Raw genomic sequence first — 26,521 nt, 5'->3', positions numbered from 1 at the left:
TTCTCTAATATGTACTGTCTTTCCCTTTAGACACTCTGGAATGTATCCAACAGGGTCTGTGTAAAAGCAGAACAAAGTTTGTCTCATGCAGCATGACTTCTCCTTCCTTTCCTCCCCCTTGCAGCTTCCTACATGCTCCCATAAGCTCTGGAGGGTTGGGGGACCCCACCTCAAAAGTAGATTTGGGGGGAAGCACAGGAGGCTGCTGGGGGAGGGGAGAAGAAGGTGAAGTCCCATTGCATGAATAGAACTCTGCTCATTTATATCAAGAGAATCTTACTCTGGTGAACAAGTCTGTTGTAATCTTAATTGCTCACTGTTACGAAATAATGCCATACATATTGATAGCTTACAGGAAGGCCCCACCTGACTGGTGTTTTATTGTGGGTGTTTTCTACAACGTGTTCTTGACACAGTAATAGTGCATTAGTGGTAGATTTGTTCTGCTTTAGTTTGTTCTGCAATGCTTCCCCAATGCTGCCACATTACTGCTGTCCAGAGGGACTACGGGACAACAGAAGTGGGATAAAAAGTACACTAGAACATCTGTGGGATATAAAGTTACAGGATTTCAGCAAGAAGTTACCGGATGTGCACTGATTGGAAATGAAACAGTACGACCACCCCAAACCTTTTGCAGGTGCAAACATTATTGAATGTGGAATCATGCATGATCACTTTGATAGCATCATAAGCACAAAATAATCTTGAATGTGTAATTGAAAGGAGGGGTCCCAAGACTCCACCTAAAAAGACCAGGAAGCTCATCACTATCCTGATCAGAGGGACCAGGGAGGGGAAATCATCTGGAAATGCATTTATTTCCCCCCTCAGCAAGAAACATCATCTTCTTTAAGAAATCCTTTTTCACTTTACCCATTCTTGCCTTTGTGGTTTCTCATTGTATTAGTCATGTACAAGGTGAGATGGGAGTGAAAAATAAGGCATAAAACCTTCACATTTCTTCTCTCACTTTATTTTTCTGCTGTCTTGGATCTTTTCTAGAGCTTTCTTTCCGCGTCTGGATGTGTGGAGGCAGCTTGGAGATCGTTCCCTGCAGCCGAGTAGGACACGTTTTCAGGAAGCGCCATCCGTATGACTTCCCTGAGGGAAATGCGCTGACCTATATCAAGTAGGAATGGGTGACTCCTTGATCCCAGTTCAGGAAACAGGAGGGTGGCAGAGTGCATTTAGGCCCAACTAGGATATAGTGTTTGCCTGAAGGAAAGAAAGGACACTGGGGCCAACTTCTTGAGTTATTTGCCAGTTTTCTTCCTTCACTCAGGGACTTGAGTATGAACCCATATGGAATTCATGAAAGCTGCTTGGATAAAGGTAAAGGTACCCCTGCCCTTACTGGCCAGTCTTGACAGACTCTAGGGTTGTGCGCCCATCTCACTCTATAGGCCGGGGGCCAGCGCTGTCCGCAGACACTTCCGGGTCACGTGGCCAGCATGACAAAGCTACCCTGGCGAGCCAGAGCCGCACACAGAACGCCGTTTACCTTCCTGCTAGTAAGCGGTCCCTATTTATCTACTTGCACCCGGGGGTGCTTTCGAACTGCTAGGTTGGCAGGCGCTGGGACCGAGCAACGGGAGCGCACCCCGCCGCAGGGATTCGAACCGCCGACCATGCGATCGGCAAGTCCTAGGCGCTGAGGTTATACCCACAGCGCCACCCGCGTTGGCTAAATCTATCTCGTTTCCTGCTGTTTTTGTTTATTTGTATTTATAGCAAACACTTCTCTAATACTCTGGAAATAGTATTTTAAAGCCTCTATATACATTGGGTATATACTTTATATACTTGGAAAAAACCACTATACTAATGCAGAGTAGTGTGTGAGCTATACCCTAATTAAATAGCAGTTTATAAAAACCATTGAAGTATATTTGACAGTGAGCCCCTATTTAATGTAAAAATATGATTTTTAAATTAAGGGTGACTGTTTATCATGCAGGAGTACAGTTGCACAGGCTCAATACTTGTGGTCTATAGTAACCCAGTGTTAATTTCTGTGTGGGTTCTCGCAAACCGCTGATATGTTTTGGCCAGAATTAGACATTATGGAAAACATGCGGCTCCTGCCAAAAACAGCAGCCCCGGTTTTCCTCTTCTCTTCACCAGCAACACAAGTTTTTCTACCCCCACACGGCAGCCAGTGAATCCCTGTTCAATTACCCTCCACTCATAGCTGCTTTGTGGCATATGTGGAAGATCCAGATGTCTCAAGCCTCTTACATATTTTGCACCTGTTATGACCCCAAGTATGCAGGACGGTTAAGAGGCTTCTGGATCTTCCGCATGTGCCACAGAGTGGCAGCAGCTCTGAGTGGAGGCAATGGGTTGAATCCAACATCATGTGAACGAAGTTCTGCTTGCACAATAGGACTTCCTCTGCAGTCCCTTGTGTTGTCAATTTTCCAGAGCAGAGAGCTGAAAGGGAGAGGAGAGGATGGAGAAGTCCCATTGTGCAAGCAGAACTCTGTCCCACTCACACGCGAACACCACTGGATACAGGAAGGACAACTGAGTGGCTGCCATAGAATTTTGTTAGCTGCCATGGTGGGAAACCAGTGTACCTCTTCCTTTACTGGGATTTTCTCACAGGAATGTGCTTGTGTTGTTCCATCTGAACACACACCCCTCTCTTTTCAATGCATTCTCCCCCAAATTGGCTCTGGATTAGGTTCAGGAGAACCCCCACAATAGCATGTAGGGGAAGGAGAAGGCCAGTCATTCAATCAGGCAAGCTTAATAACTATGTTGAATTCTTCCCTGCATATCCAAGGTTCTGCGGGATATAAATAACCTTAGAGAAAATAACAGTTGAATAGCTGTTTTATGTTGATGCAGCCGTTGGGATGGATGAATCAGTTGTGGTCTTGCAAGCTCAGAGATGGGGTGCAAACACCACCACCCATCAATTGGTTCCTGTTTTGGGAGAAAGGTACAAGTTTAGTGATGACATCCCTGTGCTTCCAAATTTGCTGGCGATGAGAATTTGGGAGGGTTTAAGTTTCCATAAGGGTGACTTAATTTCATGTCATGACAAGCGGTACAGTAAATAACCATGGTTCACCTTTCCCTTCTGCAGAAATACCAAACGTACAGCAGAAGTATGGATGGACGAATACAAGCAGTATTATTATGAGGCCCGGCCATCTGCCATTGGAAAGTCATTTGGAAGGTAAGCATCCCAAACCAGGCCAATGGGTATTCGTGTCAGATAGCTCTTATAAGCTACTCTTAGAGAGAGCTGACAGCATAGGCACTCTCCCATGACTAACATGCCCCTGGAAACATGATTCGAACAGCTGATTAACACATTCTTGTATTGATTGGTTTTATATTTAAACATAAGTTCATCTCCGGCACTCTATGGTAGTGGCTCTGTATAATCGAAATGGCTTGAACTAGATGACTTTAAAGGAGATTAGGCAACTTTTGGAGCTTTAGCCTATCAACAGTGACCAGTAATGAACATGATGGTTATATCCTGCCTCTGGGTCAGGGTTACTATGCCTCTCAATGCCCATTTCTAAGAGAAAGCTATCGCTTGTGGGCTTCGGCATCTGGTTGGCCATTATAGGATGCTGTACTAGATACTAGGCCTTTAGTTGGTCTGATCAAAAAGGGCTCTTAGCACATTTCTAGGCATAAGGTCTACCTGACAAGGCAGCGCTTTGCCAGGGATTCAGGCAAGGGGTTTTGCTATGGGGATTTTTTTGTTTGTTTTTTAAAAAATGTTTTGCAGATTCATAGCTGAAACCTGCTATATATGACACTGATTGGCTGTCACCCATCATGTTCCTAAGAAATCTCTCATACGCAAAATCCCCAGAACAGTTGTGCATTTTAAAATACCATTACAGGTTAGGTGTTTTTTTAAAAAAAAAAATTAAGTCGACAATTTAATGCATCACACTTGTAAAACGTAAAAAGGAAGGACGTCTTGAGAGAAGGGCAACACCAGTGACTGCACCAGCATATGATTTGCTGGTATGTATGTCTGCTTTTCAGTTTGTGAAGCCTGAGCAAATGAGTTTTGTTCGGCAGCTGAGGGATCCATTGTGACTTCACTTTTTATATCACCATAAACAGACCCCGGGCTGAGGTGATGGCATTTACCTGACCTCCTGGCAGTGATAGCAGGCAAGACGGTGAAGTGGTTTTTTGCTGTGGAACCTTATTAGCTTAGCTGGTGCTAACCTCTCCACCCCCTCACAGTAGCCTGTGGAGACTTTGCTGCCGGGAGATTAGGTAATCAGCGCTGCCCCCACCCTGCGGTCTGCTACTGTATATTACCTTTCTCTTTACCCTTACATAACTGGATCCTAGGCAAAGCAAGGAGAAAGATGCTACTGGGAGCAGAATAAACACTCCCATGCTACTTCAGTTTCTCAGTGAGCCGTAGGATACACCCATATCTGGCCCATGCAGCCCAAAAGGGTTCAAGATGAACAGAGGAGTGGGGCTACATTAATAGATGCCTTGGGAAAGGAGGAAGAGACAGGCGGAAGAGGTCTGACTTAGCCCATCAGCTTGAGAATCCTCCCCATCCCCTGCGCTAAGCTTAAAATAGAAATTACAAAAGCACCTCTGTTAGGACTTGTTAGCATAGGTGTTGTGAAAATGCGTCATTGTATTGTTTCAGTAGCATGTGGCTGCACTTCACACATTTGGGCATTTTGTAATCTTTGCTTGTGTTCTGCCTGTGTTATGAGAATCTCTTTTGTCCACATTCACAACGAAGATAGGAACAATTTGCTTTTGCTTCCAGTATTGTGGACCGGGTGGAACAGCGCAGGAAACTGAACTGTAAATCCTTCCAGTGGTACTTGGAGAACGTCTACCCTGAGCTCAAGTGAGTCATCCTTTGAATCTCAAGTAAAACCGCAGGATGTATATTTAACATTGTGGGAAGGAGGAAAGTGGCAGGTGCCTTCCCAAGAGGTAAAACATGCTTGTAGCACATTGGAAAGATGCATGACAAATTGGAGGTTCTTTTCTGGAACAGGTATCTCCGCACCTCCCACCCATGGGCCTGACATGGCTCTGTTTGAACCAATGCCTCTTCACTATGGCAGCTTGAACTTTTGAGGTGGGATTAGACAACTGGAAGGTCATCCACACTTCTGCTTTGTCTTGTGCCCAGAAAGCATGAGTCCAAGGGATTTTCCACTTGTCTCATGTTTCTAGGCATGGTTCCGAGTGGTTTTGTGTTTCCTCTGCTGCTTTTCCTGGGAAAACCTGCTCCTGAATTAGAGCAAACATAAATCTGTAGAAAACACGATTGATGTTTGCTCTGATTCAGTGGTAAAGATCAGGTTTTCTGAAAAGTTGCTATGGGAAACGGTAGAAGGCACAGTTGGGTCGAGCTTAATTTACTGTGAAAGGATAGAAGCATCAGAACCTCATAAGCAAGGTGTAGCCTTCTTTCATGAGGCATCCTAGAAGGCAAAAATATATAACCCACTCAGAGAACAATGGAGTTATGTGGTACATCAGTTGGAGTAATAGAAATGAGAATACATATACCGGTATATGTTGTAGTATGTTTAGAAGTTATAATCTGTTGTAATTAAAATGAATAACACTGATTCTGAAACCTTTTGCCATAATTTGAAAAAGATCAAAAAGTCTGCTTGCTTAACTGGTACAAACTAGTTAGTATCACAGAGGTAACTTTGGTGTAAGATGCACCTCACTTTAATTACTGAAGTAAGAGCAGGAGTGGGTTAGTTAAGGGGCTTAGTTAATCTTGGGGGAAACAGACTTTATTGTATACAATGTAGCTCAAGAAAAATAAACGGTTCACATATATACCTGCTTTAACATGGTATTATCATTCTCACAATTGGTGTTCTTCTTGAATTCCCTCAGTGACTTCAGTTGATTGCAATATTCTTTTTATTGCTGTGTTTCACTCCAGAGGTGGGATAGCATTTCTGTGTCGTGTGATACTATTCTCATATGTATATGGAATATTTTTTTTTATTTTCTTCTGGATTATCACCATCAAATATAGAGATGGTATTGATAATTTGGCAATTTGTGTTCTGGTTTTGTTTTGTCTCTCAGGGTTCCAGAAAAGGAGCTGATTCCTGGCATCATCAAGCAAGGAGCCAATTGCTTGGAGTCTCAGGGACAGGATACAGCAGGGAATTCTCTAGCAGGGGTTGGAAGCTGTAAAGGGACAGTGAACAATCCTGTGGCCACTCAGGTGAGGCGAACTGAAGTTGGTCCCTTTATTCTTTTCTGCTGCTTTTCTACTACCTACTGGGGAAGGTAAATGTGTGCATTTGAAGCATGGTGATCTTGGTGGATCCCTTGGCTGGGCAGAGGCAGTAGATAATTTGTGGACAATAGGGCTAGGCCTCATCAGGCCTTGCCTCAGTTCTTCCTCCAAGCCACATTGATTGTTGGAAGGCAGAGAAGGAATTGACTGGGATTCATCCTTCCCTGAAGGTCCTCCCCAGACACTTGAGTGGACCCCCTTGATAAAGTACTTGCACAGCAAACCATCATAAAATGGGTTGCCCACAAGGCTACTGCCCCACGCAGCACAATCCACAGGGGCAGCAGATCCGGCCTCCAAGGAATGCATCACCCACTGCTGCTATTGTGATTGCAGTAACAGCTGTGGTGTGCTTCTTGGAGGCTGGAGGCTGCCTCCTCGGCAGCTGCCTCCCACCCTTATTCCCACTGTTGAACTTCACTCCCTGCACCCTTATTCCTGATGGAGATCTTCACTCACCCTGTTATGTACTGAAGTTCTCACCCTGGGCCAGCAGGGGGATACTGTAGATAGTTATGCAAATGAAGGATCGAAAGTGACATTCAGTGATTGGATAGTTTGTATGCAAATGAAGGATCGAAAGTGACGTTCAGGGATTGGATAGTTTTAGAAAGTTGCAACAGTTACATTGTTCTGGAGCTCTATATAAGCAGGCTGACTGAGCTCCTCAGTTCAGTTCTGTTCCAGCTTACAAATAAAGAGCTGCTTTGGAAGAATCGCTGTGTCGTCTGATATGTTCGCCCACAACTTAACACACTCCTTCTTCTATGGCAGGGTAGGCCTTCTGTGGTTCGCCTCAGGTACCAAAATGTCTTGGGCCAACCCTGGTAGCCCAAGCTCTTCTTCCGAATAGGCGCTGCTTGGCATGAGCTTTTTTTTTCAGTCAGACATCTCCCCTCTGGCCATTTCCTTGGCCCTTGAAAATCAGCACAGCCTGTGGGTGTACAGCCAGAACAGATGAGAAGGATCAGGGAGAAAATTCAGAGTAACTCACAGAAACCAGCCCTCAGAGTTCCAGCATCGTGTGGGCAGCAGTTGAGATACAGTGCGCACATAGCATTGTTTGGAATTGGGGAGCAGTGAAGAGAATGGAGAGCTAATGTGAAGAATGACCCAGATCCACTTATTATCTTACAATTCCATTACTATTCTGTTTTACTATTGCCTTAAGGACATAGTTCAGATGTAGAGACAGGAAGTCCCTTGCCACATGCAGGAGCTGTCCAACAGAGGAGGAGGAGGCAGCAGCTATTTAAAGGACATTGGGAGCTATGGTATTGTGAAAAAAAACTTTTATGTCTTGAGGCTGTTTCACACAGTACACAGTTTTCCTGAACTACAATGAAGGACAAAAAAAGTGAAATCAATGCGTAATATCTGCAGCTGTGGTGATAGCACACACATGTATTGCATTACATGTACAAGGCATGGGGAGGCCACACGTTTACCATGGATGTGATGGTCAGTATCTACAGACAACATTTTTCCTATATGGAACTCTATAAATAGTGTTACCATGTAAAATCAACCAGATAGTGTTACCTATAAATAGTGTTACCATGTAAAATCAACCAGATAGTGTTACCTATAAATAGTGTTACCATGTAAAATCAACCAGATTTGTTGGATATGGGAATAATGCCCACTTTATTCCCCCCTGAGCTTTTCACCAGTTCTGTTTGGTATGTAAAAGTTAATGGCACTACTATCACACAGGGAATATATGTATGTTGATCCTGGGTGTGGTTGCACACGTATATTAATATTAATATTATTGTTTGAATTTATATACCGCCATATACATGGAAGTCTCAGGGCGGTTCACAGAAAAGATCAACATGAAAATCACAATATATAATCAAAATAAAAACAACAACCCAATAGCACCCCCCCCCCCGAAAAAGAGCCACATTTTAAAAGGGCATAGGATGTCAATCAGAACGACTACTAAAGGCCTGGTTAAAAAGCAATGTTTTTGCCTGGCGCCTAAAGGTGTATAATGAAGGCGCCAGGCAAACTTCCCTGGGGAGAGTATCCCACAGAATGCAAGGCACGGAATTAGATCCTGCACGTTGTAGGAGTTAGAAGTTATGGTGACAGATTGTTGTAAAGAATTTACTGCTCTAAATCCTGTTTAAGGCTGTGCACACATTGCCAGTTTAAAATGCAGCGACATTGGATTCCTCTAGCTGGCATGTCCAAAGTCCATTTGGGGGGCCTAATCCAGTCCTCTGGTCGGTTTAATCCGGCCCCTGTGGCAGTTTATTTTCTGGGGTAAAGGGTAAAATCCTATAAAAAGCTCAACAATTTCAATACTAAAAAAAGGTCAACAACCTTGCTTGGCCCTTTGGTCGGCCCCCATGGCCCTTCACTTCATCAAATCTGGCCCTCTTTGAAAAAAGTTTTGACACCCCTATAGATAAATGTGGATTGTGGTTAACATTATATGGACATTGCTTCCCAAAGCAGTGCTGTGAGTGCATTGGATCCAAAGTACACAGCCTAAGACCTTTTCGTTCACCCAGGTTTTTATATTGGTGTTTTAAATCTCTGGGAGGGGGGTGTTTCCTCTCCCTTTTGCAACAAAATTATATTTTTCTATTGCTGATTATGATGTATTAGTATTGTTTTGTTTGTAAGCCACCCAGGGGGGAATTTCTTTGTGAATAAATATTGGCTTTGCTTATTCTGGAGTAGGTAGCAAATCCCCTCTGTGTTGAATGAGAATCAGTTGCAAATGCTCTCAAAATTGGCTTGAAATAGTAGCTGCTTTCTTTATAATTCTTTATGGGCATTCATAATAGAACTGCTCTGCAACATAATGGTTCATGCTATGTGTGGCAAAATCCTCTACACTTTTTAAAAAATATATTTTTAATTAGTTCCCAGAAAGAGAACAATACAGAATAAAATACAGAACAAACTATTGGAGTGCATAGTAAATAGCCACAAACATAACACGTAGCTACAGAATCTTGCTTTTTGCAAAACCCTTTAAACTTCAGTGGCTTCTGAGGAATTTATTCCAGCTGACAATCTCGACCGGGAACCCTTCATTCAGATGCTGTCATATAGCAAGGAAGCAGCTTGAGTCAGCAAAAGGTCGCAGTAGGATACTGGATGCCAACAAAGGCTCACTCACATCTGTTAATGGTTGGGAAGGAGCCTGCAGACAGCGTCCAACAAGCTGTTTGATTTGACTTGCTGTGCTATTTTGTCATTGTTTGAAACTGCTGAAATTCATTGAACTGTATCTCTGTCCTGGGAATTATCCCAGCGAAGAAGGCGAATGTTAATTGTCTGTTGGGAAGGATGGTTATTAGGTGGGAGGGTAAATCAATGAAGTGGGCTTGCCCTCTTGCTCTGTGTTTGTTACTGGTGGGTGTCTATGCTGTCTCCCTAATGATAAATTGCATGTTTTGCCAACATAGACAATAGCTACAATCGTGTTTTAGAAAAAAGGTTGATAACTTTCCCTATTGGGGAAGATAAGTAGAAACTGTGGCCTGTTCTAGAAAAAGCAAGTGGGGGGGGGGGACGCTCAGGCCCAAGGGTTGAATGTGTTCTTACCTATCTCTCCATCAGACTCTTGGGACGGTGCCCGGGCTTTGCCCCCCCCCCCGCAAGCCTCTCCCTAAGCCCCACCTCTCACTGGTCCCATTCTGTCCCTTCCTTGCATGCTCTTGCATGGAATGTGTCCTTGCACTGTGATATTGCCTCTTGCTGGTCCAGATGGAAAGAGGTGTATGGACTGTATGTAAAAAAACACAACCCTCTGTTTTTGGATTGTTGTAAGGTAAGGCTACTGTATGGAAGGTAAGAGGCATATCTCTTGCACTGCTCAGCTGTGCCTCTGGCCCCACCCACTATTGTCATGCCTCTGGGAGGTTTTCCACCTACTATTGTCATGCCTCTGGGAGGTTTTCCATAAGGGGATGTGGCTCTTAGGCTGAAAGGTGTTTCCCTGCACACGCTGGCCTACCACCTCTGCCAATCATGGGAAAAGGTTGTCCAAGGTTGAAATTCTTGGACAAGCTGTTGTCTAGCAAGAGGGAGAGCCAATTAGTATCCTTTGAAGCGCACCTCAAAAGCTCTTTTTTGAACCCTGAATTCTTTGAGTGCCCAATCTTTCCCAAACTATATCAGGATTTCAGTCTCTGTTTCCAAAACTGAGTGTCCTTCACATATGCAGTGTTTCTTGCCTTTTTCCTGCTATGTTTCCCCTCTATACTGAAAGCTGCTGCTGCTGCAGATTCAGTAACCTCTGAAGCAGTAAGTGGACTCCTGCTGCTAGTTCGCACCATGCTTTGTCCTTGCGATCACAGGTACATGCATGCCCAAAGGCCATTGCATAGAGAAATTCAGGTGACAGAAAGGTCTGAGTCAGCCCTTTTCTTACAAGCAAAAGCAACATGCACTGAGCACTTGATGGCTGAAAGAGGTATTGTGTTTCCATCACTGAACTGTGTTCTTTTCTTCTTCCTCCAAAGGAGTGGATATTCAGTGACCCTTTAATCAGGCAGCAGGACAAGTGTCTTTCAATCACCTCTTTCTCCGCTGGCTCTCAGATCACAATTGAGGCATGCAATCAGAAAGATGGCAGACAGGTACAGTGCTTCCTTAATCACACTTCCCCTGTTTTATTGTGGTGCCATTGTAGTTTAGTTTTAAAAATTACTGTATAAGGGTGGTTTGGCTCTGGAGATGGGATACAATCCATGGTGATATCATAAAGCTGGTGTGTGTGTGTGTGTGTGTGTGTGTGTGTGTGTGTGTGTGGTATGAGTGCCATCCAAAGCACACTGGCCACGCTGACTGTGGCTGATGGGAGCTAGAGTCAGACAACATTTGGGGGGCATCCAAGGCGTTTAAAATAAGAATAAATAAAGAACACTAGTAGCAATTTTAGAAGACACAATACAGCACAGGTATCGGGAGTGGTGGGGTTGGTTTGCACATCACACTTCATGGCACAGGTAATATCTAATATGTGTTCATGTCACTGGTACAACTCTATAGAAAAGGATACAGAAACGTGTTGCTTTGCTATACCATATCTTATGTCAGAAAAGGTAAAAAGTGGTTGCTTCCCTGTGTGAGTTTTAAAAACTAGGGCTCAGCTTCAAATTTCTGGTTCAATTTTTGGGGGGAGGGGAGTATCTCAAAATTGAGGGTGGAATTTTGGGGAGAACTTTCTGAAAGGTTATGTGATGCAACTTACAACTGGTAGTGAGTGGCAGTGACTTATCTCCCCCCTCCCTTTTTTTACCCCAAAGCTACTATAATATAGGGTTGCAATATGTCTGAGAACTCCCAGTGGTCATACATGCCCATCCGGGGGGAATTTTACATTTTAAAGGAAATGCCCTGGATTTTGGGGGGGGTGTGTGTTTTTAAGTGTGTGTGTGGCTCTTGTTCAGGGTCTGGCTCTGGTGCAGACAACCCTGGCTCAAGCTCGAGAGTGCGGGGGGGGGGGGCTATTGCTATAAGCTCAACAACTTTTGTGTCTGAATAACCCTACTATAATAAACTGTATTTTTGCTATTGCCGAAGGTGGGGTGGCTGAAGCACAGTTATTTGTAGCAGCCCTCAACAGGTGGCCAGGTTACACGCCCCACCCCTCCTGCAATTTATAGCTCCTCTCAAACTATGCTACGGCATTTCAAGGGAGCTGTGGGGAGGGAGAGGGAGAGATCGTGACCATGACTGGCAGCTCCTATTTTTTCTCCAGGATACCCCTGGAACAGTGCTATATCATGACAAAGCGTTGTTCCAGGTCACAGCAAAATAACTGTTGCTTTTTTGGTGGTCTCTAAGAGCATCCCTGTTTGTTGCTGCAGCTACTTGCATGTGTGGCAGCAAAAATACAGTTTGAAGTCTCAAGGGGATTTTAAATAAGAAAAGGGGCAGAAAAGAGAGAAACCATTGAAAAATGCCTCCCTGAATACTTCCAGTCCCCCTCCAAAAATTGACACACACACCCCAGTTTGCTACCTGCTAAATGGATGGAAAGTAGGGGTGGGATTTCATCTAACCCATAGATCAGAAAAGGTTCCTAATTCCTGGTATGGGAGGTTTTTCTATTTCTATTAATAGCTGCGACACAGAATGAATCTGTTCTGCATGAGGGAGTTGACAAGTCTAAACTAAATATGTGCAGCCCCTCCTTCATCTCCAGCAGTATCGACCTGTTCAGGTACTCCTAATTGCCTATACGTCTCTGTTTTAAAAAACAAAACAAAAAACAAGGACAGAATTCCTTTTAAAACCTTGCACATAAGAGAACATAAGCACAAGCTTCCCAAGAGCTCTGGCTAATGTGGGAGCGCCCATAAAAACTGTCACAACACATATGCCCTGGATAAACTCTTGCCGTTGAAATTAGGGCTGTGTGAATGTCCCCAGTGAGTTGTTCTTGCCTAGGCCTACCTTCCTCCTCTGCTGGTGACCACACACGCACACCGGCCTGCTTTGGAACTAGGTCACTAATTTCTTCTTAAGTGCTTTCACAAAATCTTCCTCCCTGTGGCATAGCAAACTCTTGCTGCTGCTGCTGCTGCAGAACTCATCCTTCATTGTCTCTTGTGCCTAAGAAGCCAAGTCTCTGTCACGTGCAGCTCTTAGCTGGTGTCCTTTTTGAAATGGAAACAATGAATGAGCCATGCTTGCATATGAGACCATTACTCTGCAGTCTTCTGGATTCAAATGGAATCCAAAAGCTCAGAAGCATGGTTCTTCTTTTTCATATATTTTTTTAGCCTTCATTATTTTGAGCCATTTAGCAAGGAATGTTTCTACAACAATTCCTGTGCTGCTTTTTGTATGTGTGCCCAAACTCAAAACTCATCTCAGGAACTGACCAGGGCAAAAAGGGGGCTAAAGTGAAAAAGTAAGCTAATCCTGTTTTGGCCTGGAAAGGAAATAGACGTTGTGGATATAGCATTGGGCTTGTGTCTGTTGATTTTATTATTTTTCACTAGCCTTTTTCTCCATCATTCTTAAGAATCTCAGATGGCATCCTTCCCAAATCACTGGATTCCTGGAGCTCCCCCATTGGCTTCACTTCATTTAAAAGTGCTGCTTTATAGCAGTGCTTCTAATTTCTATCACAACAGCAGTGCAAGTAACCATATGACATGATGCAAATAAAGCCCTCCACAATAAGCATTTGATACAACACAGACATATACTGTACTGTACAAAAATAACAATTATTAAACACAGTACCAAAATTTCCCCAAAATATATGGCAATGTTCCACAGTTGGTAGATCTCATGCGGTTTGTATCAGGCTGCCACTGATGTGCTGTGGCTGACAAACTAGACCCTGAAAACTCCATCGGACAGACTCTGAAAATAGTGGCAATGTGTTGAAATAAGCTGGGTTATGGATGGACCAATTAAGAGCTAAGCAAAGCATCCCAGGAAAAAGCTACCGTTCTAAGGGTGGGAGGCAAGGGGGACCCCCAAGTCTTGGCCACTGTACTTGTGCAGAAACACCAGCACAGTGAAGCTTCCCCAATCCTACTCCCCCTAATGCTGAAAGTCTCACAGCTGGACATGTTTGTTTAAAGAAGAAGAAGAGAAGAGTCTGGGTTTGATATCCCACTTTATCACTAGCCGAAGGAGTCTCAAAGCGACTAACATTCTCCTTTTCCTTCCTCCCCCACAACAAACACTCTGTGGGGTGAATGGGGCAGAGAGACTTCAGAGAAGTGTGACTAGCCCAAGGTCACCCAGCAGCTGCATGTGGAGGAGCAGGGACACGAACCCGATTCCCCAGATTACGAGTCTACCACTCTTAACTACTACACCACACACACACAACAGCTTTTTTTCTGACAGCACTCACTGGTAGGGACTACTAGCACTGTTTTTTCTGCTGCCTGTGGCAGACATTTTGCGCTAGCATCCATGACACTTTTATCAACATATGAGTACCAGCATCCCCCTTTTTACATAGATAGATACTTTAAAAAGACATTCTCATTCTAGCACTGATGTACAAAAATACCCTTTGCAATTTTTAACGCACATTCCCCCCTTTTATCAGCAACTGTGGCAGATGAATAAACAAGTGAAGCAGAATCCCTTTTGTGGGGACCAGATAAGATGTCAATAGCACTGAGCGGGGACAGCAACATTATAGCACCAAAAGTAGAGTAGCACCAGGGATAGCTTAAAATCATACATGTGGTAGTTATATATCAATCTTTCTATCAAAGGGAGAGGGCATTCTTTCCTGCTGCCCCTAAACTGTGGACTCCCCTCCTTGCAGACACGTGTCTGGCATCTTCATTCATTCATTTATTTTGTCTGTCATGGGTGCTTTAGCTGAGATTCCTGCATTGCAGGGGTCCCTTCCAACTCTACAATTCTACAATTCTATGATTTACGTTATTTGGCAAAATGTTAGAATCAAAAATAAAAGCAGGTATTGAAAAAATATCCAAAAGATGATTAAAATCTGCAGTAGCTAAAAGGAAATAAAACACATGCAACTTCTACATGTCTGGCTAGGCTCACCTAAACAAACATATTTTAAGTTGGTGTTGAAAAGAGTACAGTGAAATTTCCTGCCTGATGCCAAGAGGCAGAGTTCCTTGTATATCTTCTGACATGCGCGGAAGGAACATCTCTTCACCTTAGTCTTTGGCACTGGAAATAGATACATGTTAGAATCCACCTTATTCTTAGCATAAATTGTTTTAATATTCTATTTTTATATTGAGTAAGAAATCTTATAATTATAATAAATCTATTGGCTAGTCAAACAATCCTATTTTTGGTCAGCTTTTCTACTTGGTTTATGTTTGTCACAAGGCAAAGATGATGATTCTTAAAAAGTCCAAATTTCTTACATTTTCTTTTTATGTAAGAATTGGGACAATGGAGAATTGTTCTTCCATTAAAAATATTTTTGCTATATTTCTGAAGTGTTATCCGTAAGTGGTGTTTTTTTTAACCTGCTATATTAGTTGCACTGGAATGACTTAATTGCCATATTGAGGAGTAATTATTCTATGTTAGATGAGTATCTGGGTACTAGAAGAAGAAGAAGAAGAAGAAGAAGAAGAAGAAGAAGAAGAAGAAGAAGAGGAGGAGGAGGAGGAGGAGGAGGAGAGTGACAACTACTCCCAAATATTCTGAAAATCTTATTTTGTTATGGACCAATTGGGTGTGAAACATTAGTTGCTAGCGGAAAGTGATGGAAGTTTATCATGCGGTTTCTTCTGTTGCTTGCTTCCAGAGAGGGGGAAATGGAACGCTACAGGAACAGACAGATTGCCATTGCAGACACACACATACAGAGATTTTCAGGTGCTTGGATCAGCATCTACTTTATAATAATCTGAGAAAACATTCCTTTCTGAATGTGACCCCTGCAGCAGAATAGTACTTGTTTTTTTTAGTAGGCATTAGCTTCCCACAGCTCAAATTCTTTTGGTTTTATTTAGTGCATAGCTTGAAGTGAAGGGGTTTCAAAGTGGGAATGAGAGAGATTAGCATTTATAGTCCATGTATTACACAATCTTTGATTCCAGAACACTTGTTTTTAATGCGGTTTCTGCACATGCTAGTATAGAGAGAAGTGAGGGGCAGATGGGCCGTGTCCACCTGGGAAGGTAGCTGATCTAGGAGAAGGAAAACTCTGATCAACGTTTTACCTTTTTCTAATTTTCTTCCATTCAGCCTCTGACCCTTTCCCTTCAGAGGAGGGGGGGCCTATTTTCCCTCCCTGCTCCTAAACATCCCTTTCTCCCAACCACCTTTACTCAGTATGTGGGGAATTGCTGGTCCTCACATTGAGGAGACACCATTTCAGCAAGGCCCAGTGTTTGAGAAATGTTGATGTAGATCTGGGCCCACAGGCTGGCAAACAGCCACCCAGTTTGCATGCATGATTCAGACCTACAATATTAGCCAAGGTCAAACTTGAATGCTTTCTTCTTTCTTCCTTTTTGCTATGGAAGATCTCATCTCCACTCTGCTGGCCCAAGGCTGGGTTATTTTTAATAACTCAAGCCATCAGATGTGAAATTTCAAACGAAGCTGTGTCTTGTACAGTGACATTACTGCTCTTTGGGCCGTGTCCTGGAAAATGCAGTGGCAAACCTGGATGTGTGTGACGGGGTGGGGGTGGGAGGTTAATAAAACCAAGCCCGCCATTTACAGCTAACTAATTACAAGGTGCAATAATTGTGGTAATACAGTTCCCTACATGTCATCCCTGCCCTCTGTTCTCACTCTTGTGCCCTCTCTCACCTTACCATTCTGTTGAATCGGAACGACTGAAAAAGATTCTGTTGATACAACCGCTGTGCTTTCAAGTTGTGCAATTAATAGAGGAGTTTCTATCGTTTGGTGTCGTTCATTAGCGGGAGAAAATGCTAGCTGGGTGCCCTGCTGCAGCTGCAAGCCACTGCTAAGGAATGAGCGAGGGATATCAATCCTACTTAAAGAGGTTTACAGATCAGTGGGCCTCTAGTCCAGAAAAACAGCATGATACATGGGTCTCTCAAAGGGGCCAGGATGCTGCTGGGGGCCAAAGGAAGGGAAACATCCCTGGCTAATTACCATTGACGGCAATCTCTGTACAATGGAAGAGCTTGACAAATCACAGCTGGTCCCCTTACAGACAGTAAAGAGTACCAGGATGATTAAGTCTAACCCACCACAATCTTGTCAAAAGACTATCTGTTGATCTGAGATAGGGAGGGGGCTGACACACAGGGAAAGGTGGCTCTCCAGGCACTGTAGTCCTAGTCCACTAAAAGCAGTTATGGGGACCCTCCTGAGGAAGCTTCCACCCTCCAGATGTTGCTGAACTGCAACCTCCCATCATCCCTGGCCATTGGCCAGGCTTGCCGAGGCTGATGGGAGTTGTAGTTTGGCAACAGCTGGAGGACCAGAGGTCCCCCACTCCTGACTTGGAGCTTTAAAAATAAGAGCCAGCACTTTGAATTGAGGTTGGGAACAAATAGGCAACCAATTCTAGCGAAATGGTATCAGATTAATATACCCTGCCAAGTCAGCACCTGTTATTAGTCAGACAGTGGCATTCTGAACTGGCTGAAATTTCTGAGCTCTTTTAAGAGTTACTAAGTGACTGTCTTCTCCAGGAAAGTCTACAGCTGGCCTACCAGGCTAAGCTTAATGAAAACATTTCATCCTCTCCCACTGCCTCTAGATCAGAGGTCTATACTCACTGCCTCCAGGCAAGGACTAGTCCCCACCCCCAGCAAATCTTTTTGGGAGTCCCTCCCAAGACTACACCAATTTTGGACGTGATGGCAAAAGGGGGGAAAAAACCACAACAGGGAACTAGTGCTAAAGTGGACACGTTTGAAGCTCTCCACCTCACCAAGCCCATTGTTCTGCAAATCACACATGCCACTTTTGGTCATCAGAATGGTACCTCCCTTCCCGGAAGAATAGTAGCTGCCTAACGTTCAGCGTGGTAACCCTATTCTTTTACAGATTCCAAAGTGTTTGCAGAGCAGATACCGGGTGTCCTTCAAATCATCACAAAGAGAACACCTGGTACTTACACAACCTTACCATATAAAAAGGGGCTACTGAGATAGGTTTGTTAGAAAGGGGGCCCCATCTTGGATTTTGTGGAGAGTTTTAATTCTCTCTCTCATTCTTCACCACCTTCCTGCACACTGTTGCTGTACTAGGTAGTTCTGCTTGTATGGGAGATATGATCAGGCCACCAACAGAACTGAAGGAGTCCGATCGTGAAAGTGGGTTAAATATCAATGTATAGGATGCCAATGTTAAATCATTAAATGATTCCGTAACGTGGCAGCAGGCAGAGTGCTTTGAAGACGGCACAATCGATTCAAGACAAATAATGATCTTGCCAAAGGAAATCAGGTGTAGCAGGTGGTACTTCCAAGAAAATGAACTAATGATAATGGCTAATGAAGCCTTTACTTCAAGTGTTTATAGATTTTAACATCTGGACATTTGCTGGTTACCCTACAACCTACGGCATATGTCTTGGTTGTCTAAAACTGTTCAGCTTGTCAACCTGAGAAGCATTGCCCGTTATGAATGCGTACTGTGTGCTAGCGTGAATTTTAAGGGGCCAAGCTGCCTGGGTGGAGCTGCTAGCTCTCAGCATTTCCTACCTGGATGTGCCATGGGGTTGGAGCCTGTCCCTTTTTGCCCTCATCAGTCAAGCAGCTGAGACAAATAGCAATTTAATATCCCTGAGTGGTCAAGTTTCTAAGAGCACCCTGGCCCTCATTTATACCTGAAGAAGCAAGAGGGGAAAGACGAGCCATTGGGAAGGTTCAGCCCGTTCAACTGCTGAGCAGTCTCCTCTAATGTGCCACAGAATTGGCATTAGGGAGTTCTCATAGCTAGACTATGTTGTTACTTTATTGAGCATTTCATTTTGTCATGCTAGCTGGCTTCTAAGCACACAGGACTAGTTAAAACACCAAGCAGCTATGTTTGGGGAGGCGAGAGGGTCTAATTTCATGTGCTATAAGAACCTATAACAGGGATGTTGCTGGACTCCAACTCTCATGGCCAATGATCAAGGGTGATGGGAGTTGGACGTCAACAATATCCGGAGGACCACAGATTGCCCATCTTTGCCCTGTACTAAAAAATGGAATCATGCAGTTGGAAGCAAGCCATGGCCAAGTCCCTGCTGTCTGGCAGAATCAACTGTCCACCCACTAGCCCTTAATAGATCAATGGTTTGCACCACCATACGCCACAAGACCAGAAATGTGTACACACTACAAAATGCCACTTACAAAGCAAATAAGCATAGAATGGCTTGGGTAAGTGAGCTGAGCCATAGCTGTAGGGGAGGGCAGAAAATGACACTTGGTCACATAAATTACTGGTTTTTATATTAATAAGCCAGACTGTCCTTAGCTTAAAAGAAACTTAGAGTTTGTGCACACATTGCGCCTGACCGCCTGACTGCTGAACCAAGAGATAATAGGTGCACTTACCTGTTCAGGGCTGCATCTTCTTATAAGAGGCTTTGCACTCAGATAACACATATCCAGGTACAAAATGCTTGCACATTATCTCAGTCGTGAAGTGTCCATGTGAATAAATGTGTGTCAGTGATGACTAGGAAACCATTGGGTCCACTCAAAAACATTTGAAAGTGTGGGGGGTTTGATTTATACTCGTGTGCTTATCCTAACTAATCCAAGCAACACTTCGGTATTTTAGAACTTGGGTAGCAGTGCCTAAAAATAAATTGCCTCGTAAGAAGTAGCCCCAAGTCAAGACATGGAAATTTTGCTGGAGGCAATTCACAAGAGGAAAAAGAGAATAGAGAATCTGCTGGGAGGAGGGGGGGGGGAAGCAGCCCAATGCCACTGATTGTACAAAATATATGTGATTCCAAAAGCTAGAGGATTGGTTGCCAGTCATCCCCACTCCCAGTCAGAATCCCAATGATCCAAATGTCTGATGCCTTCACCACTTGTTCCACCCCCTTAATCAGGTCATCCTTGATGCCCCAAGCCTCATACTGACAGATGCAATTCTATGCATGTTTACTCAGAAATAAGATTTCTGTGGGACTTGCTCTGTGGTGAGTGTGCATGGCATAGTGCTGTGACTCTTGTAATCATTAGAGACGGGGGATACCTTTCTCACAGAGATGTGCTACTGAATTAGAAGGGGAAAGCTCTGAAACTGTCATGCACATGCCAGAAATTCAAAATGGTGACACTAAATAACACCATGAACAAATACGATTTATTTAGCACTTCTTGAGTGTGTAGCATCACAGACACAGCTGTGTGCTTTAAACATAACAAGCAAGAAACTAAGTAAAGACAGGGTCAGGTTAAATCGCTTGATGTTGTTCTTTGTCTTCCTTCCCTTCTTTCCTCTCACAGAAATGGAAGATGAAAGGCAACTTCATCCAGCACTTCGTCAGTGGCCTTTGCTTAGAAAGCCAGTCCAGCAGACTAGTGACCAACATCTGCCAGTCAGACATACTGGGCCAACAATGGCAGCTGCTTCAAGCCACATGATGGTTGCCGGGCAACTTCTCTGATGCTTTTGCATGAGACTCTTGGGAATGGAAGGGGTTAGGGTGGGAGATGAAGTTTGATTATCTTTAAACCCTTAAGTATTTTGATTGTGAGCCTCAGCCGATAACTATTTCAGTTGAAATGTCAGTGTTTTTGGATCCATTAACGAAGCACTCCGAAATATATGGAAAGATCCCTGGAAATAGCCCACCTGCTAGCTGTTTCCACTCTGTGAGTAACTCCATAAGAAGCTCCACAGCAGCTCACGGCTTGGGAAGGGTGCAGCCCAGCAGCCCAGACTTAGGTGTGACTAAGACTGACTGACAACTCTTCTCCTCTCCTCCATTCCTTTCTCTCCAGGGAAACTTGTGCTCTCTGGCCCCATGGAGTTGTCGCAATGGATGTCTGTGACAACGCTTAATATGAACTCCTGGTGTATTTGTTTGGCTTCACTGGCATTTCGACCTGACATCACTTCTCATTTTGCATGTGTGTTGTACAAAAAAGCTGTATGAGAAAACTAGCAAGAATTGTTGTGGCTAAGTTATTGGGAGATGCCTAATTGTGGGGGGTGGGGGATGAAAGAAGCAGCAGCTAGGGTCTTTATTGTTGTTTTTCGTTTCGTTTCTGTGTTTGGTTCCTCACTGGCGTGTGTTAATATAATTCATCGCAGAGATTCTCTGTATGGCTTCTTGTTTTGCTGTTTTTGATAGGGTTGATGGTACATTGCAGTAAGAAACTTAAAACCCCAACTGGCTAAATGGTCTGTTGGTATTTTTTATTTTATTTTTATTTTTTAAAATGAGTCCGGAAGCACAAACGCTGTCTGAAAAGCACATGGACAAAAGGTCCCCTTTTCCCCTACAGAAGATGCGGCATAAGTGATGCTTTTTGTTGTTTAGTACTGTCTTTACCTCTTTTCTTCCACCGCTAGGAAAACAATGTTCAGAAAATGAATGCCTAAGCTATAGTGGATAGGTTATTGGAGGTCACTCTTGAGACTGATAAATGTGAGGCAGCAGCTGCTAGGGAACCATCCATTAAGTCTCATCCAGAAGCATTCAATGACATTACCCTGACAGCCTGTGTTAAAAGTGTTGGTGCTTTCTGTGCTAAGCGAAAGGGCTTGAAGGACTCAGAAGAGAACAAAAATCATTCCCTTCTGCCTTCACTAACATGCATGAGAGATACAGTCACATGCAAAAAGCAACCCATTATATTATTTACCATATTCTTGTAAGCACAGCTTGTGCTGAAGAACCGATGCCCAAATGGTCAAGCTGTGCTCTTGTGCCTGGCCCATGTTAACAAATCAAACAGAACTGACTTTCCTTCTTAAGACCTAAGGAGTTGCTTCACAGCCTGTTCCCGAGACCAAAGCCAGACTTTTGCATCCTCGCACGAGATAAGGCCAACTTTGCTGGGTTGTGTTTATTTACTTTTTTCCTCCCTGGAGTGTAAAACATGAACTCGGACCATTTGCTGACTTCCTCCTGATCCCGTCACTTTTCCCAGCAGACTTAGAGACTAGCACTTTGCCCCTTTGCTACTGGCTGAAAGCTTGTGACTGCAGTGCACCCAACTAAGACTGTGCTCCTGTCGATATCTGTGTGGGAATAAGCCCATTGAAGTCATTGGATCACAGCCAGAGTGGTGTTACTTGAATGTTCTCTTAGTTCAAGGACTTCTGCTTGAGCAACGGAATGTCCTGCCCCTCTTCTCCCCCGGTGTGTCCCCTAAATCAATTCCACAGCCCTCTGGAGAACATTTGGGAAGGACGCTGGGAATGTGGGGGGGGCAGCAACCCCATTGCACAAATGGAAATCCTTGAGTTGAATACCACCCAGTGGGACTTACTGTTGAGTTAACATGCACAATATCAAGTCTCAGATGAGCTGCATGGTACTGTGCAACTGACCTGCATCACTGCATAGGTTGCATGAGCTCAGTGTTGACATGCAACCCATATGGCAACTCAACATGAATTCTGGTGTGTATATGTTCCCAGGATCTAAACCAGTTTCGAGAGCAGACCCTTTTGTGCAAACATGGTTCCCTTTAAGAGAATGCTAACGAGAGGGACCATGGCCTCTTCCACATGGTTTGAATTATACTTGAATGGGAACAGCAGGAGAGAAAGTCATGGCCTGCATGACTGTTGCAAGACTCATGTTAGTGAATTGTACCTTGGCACAGCAGTACCACTGTTTGCCTGTCAAGTCTGTGTCATCTCAGAGAACTGAGGTGCTGCCTGCATGCTGACATTAGTATAGGCCCTGCAATGTCCTAAAGAGTCCTTCATGTGGTCACCTTATACCAGAGGTCTTCACTACCAAGAGGTCTGGTTCACATTAAAGAGGTCTCGTAACATTAAACCATGATTTAGCAGAAGGATGAATATCTATGAGTCTGGAATGAAGCATCGGCTCTCATGCTTCCCCCCTCTTTCTCCCCATCTGACTGGGCTTCTGCCAAGTTTAGTTCACTTTTGAAATCTCAAATTAGCGTTATAAACAAACCAGGGATTCTGGTTTAAAGCAATGGTTAATTGCTCAAGAGGCCAGCTTTGAACCATGAGTTAGGAATTGTTTGTTTTAAACCAGGATCCTTGGCTATATATGTAACACCACGCAAATACATTAATATGAAAGCTAAATTGATCACAATTTCATGCAGTTTCTGTATATGGCACCAAGTTGAGATCTTTTCAACCATGGCATCATACATTCCACTTGTTGCTGGAACTGTGTAATGAGCACTCAGAGACTTAAAATGTGAACACTTCAGACATTAAATTCTCTGCATGATGTTGATAAGTAATCATGCATGTCTGAATTGGCCCTAAGGTGGTAGAATCATGTGAGAGAACTGTGCCGTATCAGTTTCTGTCTATTAAACCTGCATGTAGAAAGAGTATAGGTGTGTGATTGTGTGCGAGTCCTTATATCTGGAGGTAGAGGAGACTTCTGAAGAGGGGCAGCTGCTGAGATGGCCCTGTTGAGGAAGTAAGCACTTGGAAAGGGGCATTCGCTACTGTCTGCATCTGATGCTGCTGTTTCTCTGTTACTTCGAGCTGGGAAGCAAACAGCTAAGTGAAGTCACCTTCACTGTAACTTTGGGGGACTCCATGATTGTCTGTTGCAGCCATTAAGCAGGCAACTCTAAGGGATCACAACAGTGGGATTTGGGAAGCTTTCAGAGGTAATGAGAGATTTTCGGATCACATTAGAGGCACTCAAGAAGTATGGCTCATTTAGCAGGGAAATCAAAACCAAGCCTCACGCTGCTGGAGCTAACATCAGAGCAGGGTGAATATGAGGGGCAACAGTAAGACCGGTCAGTTTTATGGCTTGCTTTCAGTATGAGTCTTTCCGCCATAAAAGGAGAAATTACTCTGTTTTTAACTTCTATGCATCTGCTAACAAAAAGCAAGGATTTCCCCTTTTCCTAAGTTGTAGCCTGACAGTTGCAAAGACTTGTATGCTCACATCACTGCTTAAGTGAAGATTACGTGTCTTAATATCAAGCCATTTAAATTGCTAGGTGGTGCTAAAAGTCCCCAGCACAATCCATGCCCCAGGATTCAAACACTGCTTTTCAATTTCAAATAAAATCAAGGTGTTTCCAAAATGGCCCTCCTCTATCGTTACAAAATCAACATAATATACTACTACTTCCTGTGACATTCCTTTAAAGACCCTGATTGAGAAACACACCTGGGTTTGCAGTCCTCTGGCTGAGCAGCAGGTGGCAGGCATAGTCAGCTAAGATAGTGCTGTGCGTCTTCTCTGAAGGTCTAAATCCAAGCCCTGTCCGGAGTGGGGGGAAAGAGTAGCTGTGTTAAGATACTCAGCAGGTTGGCATCCCTAACCACCTGTTAGGTGCTGTGTCCATTATTCTGTGTGTTGGGGATCACAGACAGAAGTCTGAATGCTGGATACAGGGAGGAATCCAGCATCTGATTTGGGGCTGGGGTTTCTGGTCCAGCAGGGGATGCTTGTCTAGGGAAGCCACCTTCCATGACAAAGACCTCCCCCCGCCCAAGAAAGCCTTACAGTGTTTTAAGTAGAGGGGCTGAGTGTAGCCTTCAGCTTGTGAAATATGCAGTCAGAATGAAACAATGACAAGTGATTTCATTACCAGGAAAAGGTGGAATAGGGATTTTTAAAAGATTTAATGAAATCTTATCCAGTGTAATTGGATGTGCAGAATGGGGAATTAGCAGGATTTATTTAACAGGAGCCAAAAATGCTGTCCAGAAATCCTTTTGGAAGGCTTTGTTTTCTCCTCTCCTTTCATTAAAATGCACTTTGCCAAAAGTAATTTATGTGGACGCAGGTTTGTTTCCCCCCTTTCCCTAACCAAAGCATGTAGCAGAACGTGTCAGGATGCTGGAATAAACTCCACTTCTGAAAATGTGTTTCAGCATTTTAATTGGGTTCCATCTTAGGCTGCATTTGCATTAACGCTTCAGCACTGGATTACTTCTGGGACTGCAACTACCACGGGAAGGCGCCTCTGCAGCTGTAAATTCACACCTCCAGTGATAGCTCAATGTTACACCAGCTTTAGCTGCCACTAAAAGACCCGGCAGTAGTTCCAAGGGTCTAGGCATGAAAAAGAAATGTGCAGGCAGATTTAGGATTCAGCACGAGGTGGAGAGTTTCTCAAATGGAGCATCACTGCAAACTTTATTCATTTCAAACTGGCAGATGGACACATTTATCACAGCACAAAGTGCGCTTTGAACATGGACACAGAAGACACGACAGCCTCAGTAAGGTACCTGAAGTTAACATGAGCACAGCATCAGGAGTACACAAAAAGAATGCAGTCTTATGTAAAGGAGCTTGTACCCGTGCTAAATTACTATTATAAACACCCATGTGGAATTTCCTGGCTTTAAACTGGATTGACCTTTCCTACACCTCTGTTTTGATTAGTTTTTATCAGCGGTTAACTTCAAAATAAAGTCTGCTGAAGACTTGAAAGATGCATTACATTTTAGATACCAAACAGTGATGCATTTTGCATTGTCTATGTAGAATCTCTTGGGGAGAAATTTGGATTCACAAACTTAGGCTGAGGCATGTAAACATGTTTTTACATGTTTTTTCAGCGGCTCTCCTTCACTTTTAACATTTTGCTCCTATGTACATGTGTTCTTAAGATTTTGGGGAACATTTTTTTGGAGATTAGGTCATGGGAAAAACTCTTACATTGCAGTTTTTCCCCTACTTGCCATGAAACTCACTGGGTGGCCTGGGGCCGGTCACTCAATCTTAGCCTAATTTACCTCACAGGGTTGCTGTGAGGATAAATGGGGAGGAGAAGAACTATGCTGAGCCCCATGGAGGAAAGGTGGGACGTAAATGTAATCAGTCCACTGATAAACAAATAGAGTGTAATGAATAAAGATTGATTACTTGCTTAGCCTTTAGTACTCCTAAGACATTGCTTTTTAAAATACTTATTTATTACCGTCATACCTTGGAAGTCGAACGGAATATGTTCTGCAAGTCCGTTCAACTTCCAAAACATTCGAAAACCAAAGTGCAGCTTCTGATTGGCTGCAGGAAGCTCCTGCAGCCTATCGGAAGCTGCAGAAGCTCCATTGGATGTTTGGCTTCCAAAAGAACGTTTGAAAACCAGAACACTCACTTCCAGGTTTTGATCATTCGGGAGCCAAAACGTTCGAGAACTAAGCTGTTCGAGAACCAAGGTACGACTGTATTTCATTTCTGTACCAACCTTTATCCAAGGATCACAGGGCACTTTACAATATAAAAACACAAAAATACATGCCACAATAACAAAAACAACAACACCCTCCCACACACAGTTTAAGAGGACATAGATTGTTGAATTAGCCAGAGGCCTGGAAAAAGAGGAACATCTTTGCCTAGCACTTAAAGATAAGTCATGAAGGTGCGAGGCAAGCCTCCCTGGGGAGAGCATTCCACAAGCAGCAAGCCACTGCAGAAAAGACCCATTCTCATGTTGCCACCCTCCAGACCTCTCATGGAAGAGGCAAACAAAGAATGAAGGGAGAGGGGAACGGATAATCATTAATATTATCTACACATAGTAAATTCCGGCACTCTGCTAGGATGGCTACACAAGCTCAAACTCAAAAATGCAGTTATTTGCAAAGCCTAAATCAGACAGGTCAGGAGGCCGTTTTCTGTCTAAC

The 26,521-nt window shown here is 43.7% G+C and overlaps 1 protein-coding gene across 3 annotated transcripts in view; it reads left to right on the top strand.

Moving 5' to 3' along the window:
- GALNT16 (polypeptide N-acetylgalactosaminyltransferase 16) overlaps window positions 1-21,089 on the top strand; it is a 142,192-nt gene extending 121,103 nt beyond the window's left edge. For 2 of the 3 annotated variants that reach the window (XM_053385044.1, XM_053385041.1), the window contains exons 10-15: window positions 1,006-1,132; window positions 3,098-3,190; window positions 4,784-4,867; window positions 6,085-6,226; window positions 10,792-10,908; window positions 20,191-21,089. In XM_053385044.1, the coding sequence (XP_053241019.1) occupies window positions 1,006-1,132; window positions 3,098-3,190; window positions 4,784-4,867; window positions 6,085-6,226; window positions 10,792-10,908; window positions 20,191-20,328 (701 nt within the window). In that variant the 3' untranslated portion in view covers window positions 20,329-21,089. Of the gene's footprint in view, window positions 1-1,005; window positions 1,133-3,097; window positions 3,191-4,783; window positions 4,868-6,084; window positions 6,227-7,472; window positions 7,576-10,791; window positions 10,909-20,190 lie in introns of those variants that run through there. The other variant, XR_008330024.1, reaches the window with a different exon arrangement.
- Window positions 21,090-26,521: the final 5,432 nt, after the last annotated feature.

The sequence above is a fragment of the Podarcis raffonei genome, chromosome 1, assembly GCF_027172205.1.
Source record: "Podarcis raffonei isolate rPodRaf1 chromosome 1, rPodRaf1.pri, whole genome shotgun sequence".
NCBI lineage: Eukaryota > Metazoa > Chordata > Lepidosauria > Squamata > Lacertidae > Podarcis > Podarcis raffonei.
The sequence above is the reverse complement of the archived record's forward strand: the minus strand, read 5'-3'. Positions and strand labels throughout refer to the sequence as shown.